This window comes from Tamandua tetradactyla, chromosome 26 (genome assembly GCF_023851605.1).
Source record: "Tamandua tetradactyla isolate mTamTet1 chromosome 26, mTamTet1.pri, whole genome shotgun sequence".
Lineage (NCBI taxonomy): Eukaryota > Metazoa > Chordata > Mammalia > Pilosa > Myrmecophagidae > Tamandua > Tamandua tetradactyla.
This window is the reverse complement of record NC_135352.1, coordinates 39,718,503-39,731,528: the sequence shown is the minus strand read 5'-3', so window position 1 is coordinate 39,731,528 and position 13,026 is coordinate 39,718,503. Positions and strand designations below refer to the sequence as shown.

The 13,026-nt window shown below is 36.4% G+C and overlaps 1 protein-coding gene across 1 annotated transcript; it reads left to right on the top strand.

Annotated features, from left to right (window-relative positions):
- Positions 1-249: 249 nt before the first annotated feature.
- On the top strand, positions 250-5,053 carry SAP30 (Sin3A associated protein 30). Its single transcript, XM_077144315.1, has 4 exons — positions 250-863; positions 2,019-2,144; positions 2,504-2,602; positions 4,722-5,053. The coding sequence occupies exons 1-4, from the start codon at positions 558-560 to the stop codon at positions 4,842-4,844; spliced, it is 654 nt and encodes a 217-aa protein (XP_077000430.1). The 5' UTR covers positions 250-557; the 3' UTR covers positions 4,845-5,053.
- Positions 5,054-13,026: the final 7,973 nt, after the last annotated feature.

The following is a 13,026-nucleotide window of genomic DNA, read 5'->3' as shown; positions in this document are numbered from 1 at the left end:
TAACCACAACTTAACTTCTTAGAGACTACAGAAGAGCAAACACCATCATTCCCAGCCACACCATCCTGCGAGCCCCGGCCGGTACTGAAAAGAGAGGAAAAGTCAGTGGGCTTCCTAGACCGACCCCTCGCCGCGCGATGCATGCTAGGATAGGTAGTTTTCCAACCTTCCGGGCTCAGGCTGACCCTGCACAGAGAACTACAATTCCCGGGGTGCATTGCGGCAGACGGGAAGGGCGGCACGGTGTTTATCACACTACGCTTGCGCGATCCGAGGGCCGACGAGAGGCGGGGAGAGGTGGAGGCGCCGCGGTCTAACTATTCAAGAGTCTCTAGGTGACAGTGAGCGCCGTCGCCACTGCGCACCCCTCGGGCTCTGGGTCCAGACCCTGGGCACCGTCCACTGCCGCGGAGCAGCACACGTCGGCACGGTGCCGCCACCGGACTCGGGGTGCGGACGGCATCGCTGCCGCGTGGCAGGTGCCTGAGGGACCCGGCCGCGACCCCAGTGTCGCGGAGGCGCAGCGGCCAGGCGAGCGCGGATTCTGCCGGCGGGACATGAACGGCTTCACGCCTGAGGAGATGAGCCGCGGCGGGGACGCGGCCGCCGCAGTGGCCGCCGTAGTGGCCGCCGCCGCCTCGGCCGGGAGCGGAGCCGGGGCGGGCGCCGGGGCAGAGGTGTCCGGAGCGGGGGCCGTCTCGGCGGCAGGTCCCCCGGGCGCGGCCGGGCCGGGCCCCGGGCAGCTGTGCTGTCTGCGGGAGGACGGCGAGCGGTGCGGCCGGGCGGCGGGCAACGCCAGCTTCAGCAAGAGGATCCAGAAGAGCATCTCCCAGAAGAAGGTGAAGATCGAGCTGGACAAGAGCGTAAGTGCCGGCCGGACGGCCTTGCCGCCTCCGCGGGGCTCCGGGATCCGGGCAAAGACGGGGGGCAGGACCCGCCCCGGACCTGCTGCCGTGCGGGCCCGTGCTGGGGTCCCTGGTGAGACGCGCACCGCCAGGTCGCCGCAACTCGGACGCCCGCCCCCTCCGCGGCCTCCTCCCCCTTCCTCCCGGTCGTGGGACGCGGAACAAAGGGAGCCGCTCGGAGGGCGAGGAGGGGACTCCCGGGGCCCGTCCGCGGGTCTGGGTGGAGGCGCCTTTGTGCTGTCCGAGCCGGCGCGCTGGGCCCCGGACCTCGCACCCCGCGGGCGGGGCGGTGCTTCCCGGGCCCGGTCGGGTTCTCCCGGGCCAGCCCCGCCTTGTAGGGCGCGGGCTGGGAGCGGCGTCGGCCCTAGGGCGGCGCGTGGCCGTGCGGCTCCGCTGCGCCGGTCGCCCGCGGGCAGCCCTCCCGCCGGCCCCTCTCCCAGGCGCGGGCCGCAGCCGCGGCCCCTCTTCCGAGCTCGGGCTGGCCGCGGTGAATGTGATGTCAGGACGTAGCGCGCGGCCTTCCTGTTTTTGAACTTGCGTTTAGGTCGGAAATAAATTTTAAAGTGCATTTTCTTTAACGGGTCAACCTATGAATCCCTGTGTTTCATATTTGTTACTCCAACTCTCGAGATTATGTCATTAAAAGTTTTTGAAAAGTTAATTTGCGATACTTCTCACATGTTTAAGCAGTTCTTTAGTCGTGTTAGATAATTTTTTAGGTGAACTTGGATAATTTCAGATTGTTTCCATTGGCAAAACGTGTTACAGATAAAGACATTCATTTAAAACTCAGAAGAAACCTCTGAGTTTTGATGACAAAACCCAGAGGGTTGGGCTTTCTCTTTCTCCTCTCCCCTCCCTCCTTTCCCCACGGGCGCCCCCCGCCCTTCCCCCTCCATCCTGTTAACCGGATTACCAATTTTGTCGGACCTGGTATGTTTTAATAGGATGAGTGCGGGAATAAGAATGGAAACAGGCTGTATTCTTGACAATGCCCTGTTTTGACTGTTGTGTTTATTTTTAATAGTTCACCGTGACCCATGTATTTCAGTAATAGATAGACACTACATTTTGTCGTAATCATAAGCAGCCTGTAAAACTTTTCTGTTTCAGGCAAGGCATCTCTACATTTGCGATTATCATAAAAACTTAATTCAGAGTGTTCGAAACAGAAGAAAGAGAAAAGGGAGTGATGACGATGGAGGTGATTCACCTGTTCAAGATATTGATACCCCAGAGGTAGATGAACATTTTTATATGTTAAATGTGTATCCTAAATAATTCATTCTTAAACTTTTATAGAAAAGATTTGAGCACATTTTTAAAGTGGTTAAAGAATTTGAGAAATCTGAAAATGAAAGCAAAATTAAATACAGCCAGTTAACATACAGTTACACAGTGTGACTTGTTATATTTCAGTTGACAATTATTGCATCTCTATTGTCTTATAATTTTTTTTGTGCCCCAGTTTTTAATGTATTTATCCCCGAAAGTGTTTAATACATTTATAGGTGTTTTGATAATGGAATTACATTAGACGTACCAGTGATATTTCAGTAGTTTGAATGAACTAATTTATATACCTTACTTCTTTCTAGGTCGATTTATACCAATTACAAGTAAATACACTTAGGAGATACAAAAGACACTTCAAGCTACCAACCAGACCAGGACTTAACAAAGCACAGCTTGTTGAGGTATATGAATTTTTAACTATTTAGACTTTAAGTGAGCCTGTTCCCACCAATTATATGCTAATGAACTAGTTAACATAATAATTAACATAGTGATATAACAATACATCACTTTTTTGTAATGACTACTCAGTGAACTGTGTGCGATTTTCTTTGCTTCTTCTAATACTGGCTTTAAGAAATACTGAATGTTAATTTTCTGTCCTCATTCTAAAATTTGTTAGTTTTAAAGTTCCATTCACTCAGTGAACATTTATTGAGCACCTGATCAAGGCATAATAAAATAAATTAATAAGCTCTAATGTCTTTGTCAGTATTTGTTTTGGGGGGTTTCTGGTGACATATGTTTATAGAAGAACCCCATACAGTATGCACATAAGTTGCTGATTTAACTGTTTCAGAATTTGTCTTTGTTGATGTTAGTTTGCTTTGGTTGAGACATCCATGTTTTCTTTATATCTTGAAGAGGCAAAGATTAAACCCTTTTTACTTTATGCAAGTTTTTTTATACAGGGTTTTACTAACAGTTTGTCTTGATATAGGACTTTTATTGGATTTAGTCCTTTAATGAGTTTTGAAAAGTTGACTGAGTGTGTGCATTCTCGGGAAATAATAGAACCAAGAAATCTGTGCATTATATTAAGATGTTTATAGATGTATACATTTAATCTTTAATCCTACTTAAAATTAAAATCCTTAATCCCCTCGACAGACAAGAAATTGTAAATGTATAAATCAATTTTTTCCTATTCTTTAGCTTGAATTTAATGGTTATCCAATGTTTTTTAAAATGTGCATATTGAGTAAGGCAAAAGATGAATAGAAGGTATAATTCTTTTGCGGGATGTCTTTCAACGTTGACAAGCTGCGGTGAATGTGGGTGGCTCCAGGGTAGGATGCTCACTTGCCATGCTATAGGTCTGGGTGGGATTCTGGCCCATGCTCCAAAAAAATCCAGTGTATTAACTTTTTAGCCCGAATTTCATCAGTGAAAACCCAAGTTTTCTTTACATTTGATTTTAAAGATCTAGTCCTTCTTGGATTGTAAATCATATTAATAAAATATAAAATATTTCTCATTGTATATTATAAAACATAAATATAGATATTACCTACCGTGATGGAACTATATCAGGTACTAACTGAGTAATGGCATCTTTGTTTTGGGACAGTTGGGAACTGAAGAACTGATTAGTGTTAATGTCATATTTAAATAAATATATTTTAATGCATAAATCAAACCAGAAAATTTTGATAATCCAATCTTCTAAAACAATAATGTTATTTCTAGAATTGTTTTCTTTATTAAAAATGAGAAATGGTGTTATAGTTTCGTCAGAAAGTAGTTTTAAAGTCAGATATTTAAAAGTGATCCCAGGCTTATCCTCTATAAGTCTCTGAAGTATATTGTGGATGGACTTTTTCTTTAAGCTGTTTCATCTTCTACAATCTAGTTGTACATGTAAGTACCTCACTTTAGTCTGTTACATTTCTTTGATAGTTGCAGTCCATATGTTAGATCAGCACAACAAAAAGGCAAGAAAAGGGATAAACATTCTTCAGTGAACATTCCTCTTTCTCCTCTCAGTTTCCATCCACAATTTTTAATCAGAAATTTTTTAAAAAAAACCTTTACAAAGAGTGCTGCCAATGAATGAAAGTACGAAGGACATATCTGTAAGTCATTTCATGACTTGTCTCTAACATCAAGAATTTCTTCAATTTCATATTTATCCTTTTGCATGCATAGGCTCTAAACCATTGCAGGTATGATGCAGTTGGACTTTTAACATTGTTTATTTCATTGATATTTAAAGTTTTAAAAGTAAAAGTATTTACTTCCTAATCTAGATTCTTAAATTTTAGATCAATAAAAGGAAATAAAATTTCTAATCAATGTACGTTTAATTGAGTGGACTGAAGTCACACTCTTATTCATAACACCTATACGTATATGCTTTTCACCCTGTTACTATTTTGAAAGTACATGGTTTATGATTAAGATGTAGCTCTTAATCATCACATAGTACTTTTGCTTTTGATGAAGCAGTATTTTTTTTACCTAGTTTATGAAATATGTAAATATGTATAATTTAATTTCCTCAATTTTTTTTCTTTATAGATAGTTGGTTGCCACTTTAGGTCTATTCCAGTGAATGAAAAAGACACCTTAACATATTTCATCTACTCAGTGAAGAATGACAAGAACAAGTCAGATCTCAAGGTTGATAGTGGTGTTCACTAGGCGAGATGGAATTGAGACTAAAACTTGGATGTTCAGATATTAAGACTGGTCACTGTTTTTTCATATGTAGAAATGTTCTTTGTGTATTTTTTCTACAGAGGATTTTCTCTGGTTTTATTTTCTTTGTCTGACTAATAATTAGTTGGAAACTCATGTAAAATGAGCTTTCCTAGATTAAAAAGTATTTTAAATAAAGGTTATTACTATTATAGTTGTTTCAGTGTATTTATTTGGTAAAGCTTGTTTTTTTCTTTTTTTTTTTTTTTAACCAACTTTTAGGGGCCAGTATTGAGATTTCAATACAAAGATTGTTTTGTTTCCCCCCTTTCCTACTCTTTTTAAATTCCAAGAGATTAACAGATTAAAGAGGTATAAAATATGTAGCACATTTACTTCTTCCGGAGCAGTTTCACTTGGAATTAAATATATCTTACATAGCAGTTTTATTTTAAAGAGCTTTATAGAGCTAACAGGTTTGAAAAATAGATTTCCACTGTAATACAGTTTTTTTATTCCTCTTTAAAATTACTATTACTTGATGAAGCATCAGAAAAGCAAATAATTTTATTTATATGCTCACATCCCTCCAAAGAAAATGTGCCAGCAAAGATAAGCATAATGCTGAAAGTTAAAATAACATAAAAGTAAGTAGTTTTAATTGTTAAAATTTTGTCTTAGAGAAGAGATATTTCTATGGCATAAATATAGAAAGTACATCTATAATGCCTCTTAATTTTCAGTCATACACTGGACTGTTTATATTGCAAATTAACACTAATATGTTAGAACTAAAAGTCTAACAAGATCTTCATTTGAATTTTGGTTAGACAGAGCTGTGACTTGATTTTTATTATATTTCCTTTTTATGTTTCATTCTCAGTCAGTTTTCTATTAAACATTTTTAACTTCTGCTTTTTCCTGAGAGTATAATTGCTTAGCCAGATTCTCATAATTACAAATCATATTTATAGCTTATGACATGCAAAAAAAAAAAAAAACAAGCTTCAGTGAAATGCTCTAAAATTCTGCAGATTTTAGGCTGGAAATAGATGTGGCTCAGGGTTGACATTTTGGGCCAGATAATTCTTTATTGTGGAATGCTGTCCTGTGCAATGTAAAATGTTTAACAGCATCCCTGGTGTCCACCCACTAGATACCAATGCCACCTCCAAGATGTAACAACTACAAATATCTATAGACATTTCCAGATATTCCTTTTGGGGGGCAAAATCATCCCTGGTTGCAAACTACCAATGTAGCTAAATTTGAAATGCTAGTTCATTAGATGATGAGTTTTGTCTATTTTCTAGTGTTCTGAGTGCACTGACTGCCACAGATGTGAACGGTAAGCGCCTGGTGTGTGTTCTTGCTTTGGGTATTTACAGATTTACTTGCTAGTTTATTGATGAACAGAGGCTGTGATAATTAGTATTATAGAAACCTCATTTTTGTAATTCCAGATACCTCTGAGAAGTTCTTTCTTAGCTGTACCAAAATGAACCACATAGCTACAAAATGTGGTGGTTTGTTTGTGAAAGTATTACTGTCACATTTTTAATTTTTACCTGAAACTATAGGCTTGATTTTTAAGTAAAAACTTGGCTATAGGCGTATTTTTTCCTGTGCTTTGACAGGAATACGCCTATGGGCGTATTTTCCTGTGGGAAAAACTTGAAATTATTTGCTTACATTATAGTATCTTTTTATGCATATAACCCTTGACTAAAAATTTTAACTTCAAATAATTATTTGCATATTATAGTTGTATAAAAAGTGAAAGTAAGAGTTCTGGGTGGTGATGATCCAATGAAATTAAATACTTGTTAGAGCAAATTAAAACATGAAAAATGGGATATTATGAGAACTTGTAGAATCTTCTAACTAAAGCTAAGGAACAGAAGAAGCCACAATAAGAAAGTTTTATTGAAAAATTTAAAAGTTTTGCTATTGGGATTTTAAATAAAATTAACAGAAGTGAATTAAAACTCATTTCTGTAAGTGTACCGTTTACTTTTAATATTAGAGATTCAGAGAAGACTGTATTGGGATGGGAAGTAAAAAACATACTTAGTGTATATCAGGGGCTCAAAAATTAAGTTATTTGGTAACCACCCTTTACCAAAAGATTTAGTAAAAGGCTAAAAATTAATACCTGTAATACATATCTTTAAAGTACATGCTGTATATTATGTTTGCAAAAAGTTGATAGTACAGTTAAGATTATGTATTAAGCAAGTGATGATGGTCAAAATTAAATTTTTGTCGTTTTACTGCTTATACATTTAATTGAGTTTTAGAATATCAAGAAGGGTCTTGCTTTTATGAAAAGCATTTTCCTACTTCTGCTAGTTAGGCTGAATACACACATAGATGTACTTATATACACACATATAACCCTTCTTTCAATTGTGAATACTGTTCACTACAGAATTCATTGCTGAAATTGACTATAAGTTAGACTTCGGCTATATGCAAAATTAATTTAGAATAAATTGGATTTTCCTTCTGGGAAGATTATTTTAGAGGCTATATATAGTGCTTTACATAGAGGCTTATTTACATTTTTAAGCACCTGTCATAATCTTTTACAGAAATGAATTATTGTGGAAAGAACTCATGTATATCTGTTGGCAATTATAAGGAAGTTAAACTTACCAAATGATGTGTACATGTTCCATCTGTCCTCCTTTACCAATAGTTGTTGTTCATTGTTTTTGTCCTCCATGGTGCCGTCTCTAATAATCCTTAAGAATTAGTACCTAATCCAGCAAGCAAAATTATTCGAGTCCCTATAGGATTATGATGAGGGAAAGAGAAATTTTATCAAGAAAGGGTGAGCTGTTAATAGGTTTTCCTGACACTTTGGTGCTCAGCACTATGGGATTCTTACTAAAAACAAGGATATAGAAAATAAAGATAAAATGCAAACACTTTTACTTAGTATTAGCAAATATAAGAAATCTGAAAAGTACAATGGTATAGCTCACCTAAGTAAACGTTTGGTTTCCCAAAAAGGCAGTAGATTAGATGATGCTAGTAATGTAGTGAAGACTAAACACACAAGTAGGGCTGGCCATATTAAAAAATTCACTGAAAATAGAGCGTTAGACAAGCTACTCATCTCTAAACCTTAATATTTTATCCCTAGAATGGGGATAAAGACAGTACTACCTCATTCAGTTGTGGTAAGACAGTGTTTAAAACAATGCCTGGCCCACAGTCAATTTCTAATAGAAGCATAATTGTCTGTTCTTCTAGGTAAAGCTATAGGAAAAATGAATGATCTAATTAATAAGATTGAATAAAATGATTGCTTTTAAGAACATTTATCAGTTCAGAAAAAGTTGCATAAGCTATGTGAACATTCATGTTTTTCCATTTAATAATTCAGAAAACATTTATGTGATAATATAAAGTTAGATGTATGTTTCCATAATATTTTCATTTGTAAAAGAATATAGCTGAATTTCATATCACAAAGTAATTTCCAGAAGGGATGCAATGTGTTTAAGAATAATCATTATATCTGTAAAATTTCATTTATGAAATATTAGCTTTTTTCCAAATACTATTATTCTACTCAGGTTTTGATTGCACTAATAAAGAAATATTTATTACAAATCCATTGTTGCCTCCACAGCTGCCCTCTTGCTAATGAGCCATTTACAAATAGAGACACTGGATCTTTCACACTTTTGTTTTCAAGTGGACTGTATACCAATCAGACAGTGAAACAGCATTCCTGATGGTTTTCTTATTTACCTATTCCATTCACTGTTACAGAAGTGATGTGAGACTTCTATTATTGAGTTAATCTGATTTTAATACCAGGTAATTTGGTGAAGGAAAAAAAGCCCAAACAAATCACATGCTATGTTGAGAAAACAATTAATTTGATTTCTTTATAGTTCTACTTCTTAATACATTTTGTAGGAGGTTATATTATTTGAAAACATGTCCTGACTTGTGTTTGTAGATCTTACGAGAAACTAAATTCTGACTAAAAATTGTTGGCCAGGCCGGTAACACTTACTGAACACTTAATATATACCAGATACTGTTCTGCATGTAGTCTTCAGAAATGGATCAGGGACCTCAGAAGATTCTTTCAATGAAATAATGTCACTTTTGTTCACAAAATAATATCTCCTAGATTGGTTGCATGGTATGGTGTTTCTCAAACTTTCCAAAGCAATATTTTATATAGCAATCTATAGTTCTCTGTAGCACAAGTTTCACATTTTAAAGTAATTATTTGTTTGTATTTATAGTACTTTTGTAGCATTCAACTTCTAAGGAGACAAGTTAATTTTATTCATTACCATAGCCTCAAAACTTAATATTTTATAGAACAAAATGTTCTAGCACGAAGTACTTTCTGAAATCACCTCTGATGGTCACTATTAGTGAATGCATACGTCTTAAAGATCTGATTGCATAGTCCAAACCTGCCTCTAGCAATTAAAAAATATCCTTGACAGCACCTGTTTTATTTTTTTAATTCATATGACTTTTTTTAAAATAATTTTAAAATTCACATACCATACAATTCATCTAAAGTATTCAATCAGTGTTTCTAGGAAATTCAAGAATTGTGCATACATCACCACAATCAATTCTAGAATATTTTTGCTATGTTACACAGTCCCGTATTTCATCCTCTGGCTTTTCTAGTTTCATATATGACCCTAAACATTCCTTTTCACCCACAATTGCACCCACATATCACTGCACTCACTAGAATGTGCTACGATCACCTCTACCATTTCCAAACATTTATAATCAACCTTAATACATATTCTGCACAAATTAAGAGTCAGCTCCTCATTCTCTGCCCTCATTCTATCTTCTGGTGACCTATGTTCTAGATTTCTAACACCATAAGTATGCTAGTTATATTTAGCTCATAATTAGTGAAGTCATTCAATACTTATCCTTTTGTGTCTGACTTATTTCAAAATAATGTCCTCAAGGGTCATCCAGTTAGTCACATGCTTCATGACTTCATTTCTTCTTACAGCTGCACAATATGCCATCATTTGTATATACCACAATTTGTTTATCCATTCATCAGTTGATGGGCACATGGGTTGTTTCCATCTTTTGGCAATGGTGAATAATATTGCTAAGGACATCAATGTGAAAATGTCTGTTCACATCCTCCCTTTCAATTCTGAATATATACCTAGCAGTGGGATTGCTGGTTCATGTGGCAGTTCTTTATTTAGCTTCCTGAGGAACCAACAAAGTGTCTACCACAGTGGCTGTACCATTTCTACATTCCCACCAACAGTGAATAAGTATTTCTGTTTCTTTGCATCCTCTCCAAACTGGTAGTTTTCTGTTTGTTTTGGTTGGTTTGTTTTGTTTAATGGTGCCGTTCTAGTAGGTGTGAAATGATATCTCATGGTTTTGATTTGCATTTCCCTAATAGCTAGTGATGTTGAGCTTTTTATGTGCATTTTAGCCTTTCCTATGTCCTTTTTGGAAAACTTTCTATTTGTGGGTTTTTTTTTTTTCCCATTTTTAATGGGATTGTTTGTCTTTTTATCATTGAGTTGTAGGATCTCTTTACATATCCTGGATATTAAACCCTTATTTGATATGAGATTTCCAAATATAGTCTCCCATTCAGTAGGCCACTCTTGCCCCCTCTTGACAAAGTCCTTTGAAGCACAAAAGTATTCAGTTTTGATAAGGTCCCATTTATCTATATATTTTTTGTTGCTTATGCTTTGAGTGTAAGGTCTAAGAGACTGCCTCCAACCACAAAATCCTGAAGATGTGTTTCTTCTAGAAGTGTTATGGTTCTTTTATATTTTTGTCTTTGATCCATTTGAGTTAATTTTTGTATTGGTAAGAGATAGGGGTCTTCTTTCATTTTTTTTTTTGCATATAGATACTTAGTTATCTAAGCACCATCTGTTGAAGAGACTGCTCATACCAGTTGAGTGGGCTTGGCAGCTTTGTCAAAAATCAATGGCTCACAGATGTAAAGGTCTGTTTCTGAACTCTCAGTTTGATTCCATTTGTCAGTTTGCCTATGTTTATGTAAATAGCATGCTGCCTTTACCCCTATAGCTTTGTAATATGCTTTAAAGTCAGGAAATAAGGGTTCTCCAATTCCATTTTTCTTTTTCAAGATGGTTTTGGCTATTCAGGGACCCTTACCCTTCCAAATAAATTTGGTAATTGGCTTTTTCAGTTCTGCAATATGGGCTGTTGGAATTTTGATTGGGATTGGGTTGAATCTGTGAATCAATTTGAGTAGACTTGACATCTTAATATTTAGTCTTCCAATGCATGAACATGAGTGTCCTTCCATTTATTTAGGTCTTCTTTGATTTCTTTTAGCAATGCTCTGTAGTTTTCTGTACACAAAACCTTTACATACTTGGTTAAGATTATTCCTAGATATTTGATTCTTTTAGTTGCTATTGTCAATGGAATTTTTTTTTCCTAATTTCCTCCTGAGATTGATCATTACTAGTGTGTAGAAACACTACCGATTTTCTTAAAATAATTTTTTATTTTATTTTTTTAAATACCAAAAAACACCAAACAAATGCAAACATTCCTATTTTGATCGTTCTGTTCTACATATATAATCAGTAATTCACAATATCATCACATAGTTGCATATTCATCATCATGATCATTTCTTGGAACATTTGCATCTATTCAGAAAAAAAGGAATAAAACAAAAACAGAAAAAAAATTTATACATACCATACCTTTTACCCCTCCCTTTCATTGATCACTAGCATTTCAAACCAAATTTATTTTACCATTTGTTCCCCCTATTATTTATTTTTGTTCCATATGTTCTACTTGTCTGTTGACAAGGTAGATAAAAGGTTTTTACAATCACACAGTCACATTAACACTACTGATTTTTGCCTGTTATCCTTGTATCCCTGCCACTTTGCTGAACTTATTAGGTCAGTAGTTTTTTTGTAGATTTTGCAGGGATTTCTAGGTATGGGATCATATCATCTGCAAATAATGAACATTTTACTTTTCTCTTTTCAATTTGTATACCTTTTGTTTCTTTTTCTTGTGTTATTGCTCTAGCTAGAATTTCTAGCACAAGGTTGAGTAATATTGGTGACAGTGGGCATTCTTGTCTTGTTCCAGGAAACTTTCAGTTTTTCACCATTGATTATGTTAGCAGTGGGTTTTTCATATTTTCCCCTTTTCATGTTGAGAGAGTTTCCTTTCATCCCTATCTTTTGAAGTATTTTTATCAAGAAGGGTTTTGTCAAATGCCTTTCCTGCATCAATCGAGATGATCATGTGTTTTTTTCCCTTTGATTTGTTAATGTAGTATAGTATATTAATTGCTTTTCTTATGTTAAACCACCCTTGCATATCTGGGATAAAACCCAAACGATTAGTGTGTGTAATTCTTTAATTGTACAGTTGGATCTGATTTGCAAGTATTTTGTTGAGGATTTTTCCATCTTATATTCATTTGACAGATTAATCTGTAATTTTATTTTCTCGTATCTTTATCTGGTTTTGGTTTTAGGGTGATGTTGACTTCAAGAATGAGTTAGGTAGCATTTCCTCTTTCTCAGTTTTTTGGAAGAGTTTGAGAAGGATTGGTATTAATTCTTTTAGTAATGATTATTAGAATGCAAACCATCTGGTCCTGTACTTTTCTTTGTTGGGAGGTTTTTTATGACTTTCAGTCTCTACTTATAATTGGTTTGTTGAGATCTTCTTTTTCTTCTGGAGTCAGTATATATTGTTCATGTGTTTCTAGAAAATTGTTCATTTCACCTGAGTTTTCTTGTTTTTTGGTGTACAGTTGTTCATAGTATCCTGTTATGATCTTTTTTTTAATTTCTGTTGGATGAGTAGTAATGTCCCATCTGACTTATTTATTTGCATCCCCTCTCTTTTTTCTTTGTCTGTCTAGCTAAGAGTTGTCAATTTTATTGATCTTCTCAAAGAACCAACTTTTGGTTTTGTTGATTCTCTATTTTTTTGTTATCAATTTCATTTATTTCTGTTCTAACCTTTGTTATTTCTTTCTTTCTGCTTGCTCTGGGATTAGTTTGCTTTGCTTTTCTTTTTCTAGAAAAAAGATAAATACCTTGCTGTTTTGGGGTACATTGCTCCATATTTCTAGTAGGTGTAGTTCATTTATCAAATTATCAAGGTCTCTGTTTGCTTT

What these genes read in the sequence shown, in the direction of transcription:
- SAP30 (XM_077144315.1), top strand. Translation starts at nt 558, where the DNA reads ATGAACGGCTTCACGCCTGAGGAGATGAGCCGCGGCGGGGACGCGGCC. An exon ending in AGATCGAGCTGGACAAGAGC is followed by an intron (nt 864 to 2,018) that starts GTAAGTGCCGGC and finishes TTTCTGTTTCAG; the next exon opens with GCAAGGCATCTCTACATTTG. An exon ending in AAGATATTGATACCCCAGAG is followed by an intron (nt 2,145 to 2,503) that starts GTAGATGAACAT and finishes ACTTCTTTCTAG; the next exon opens with GTCGATTTATACCAATTACA.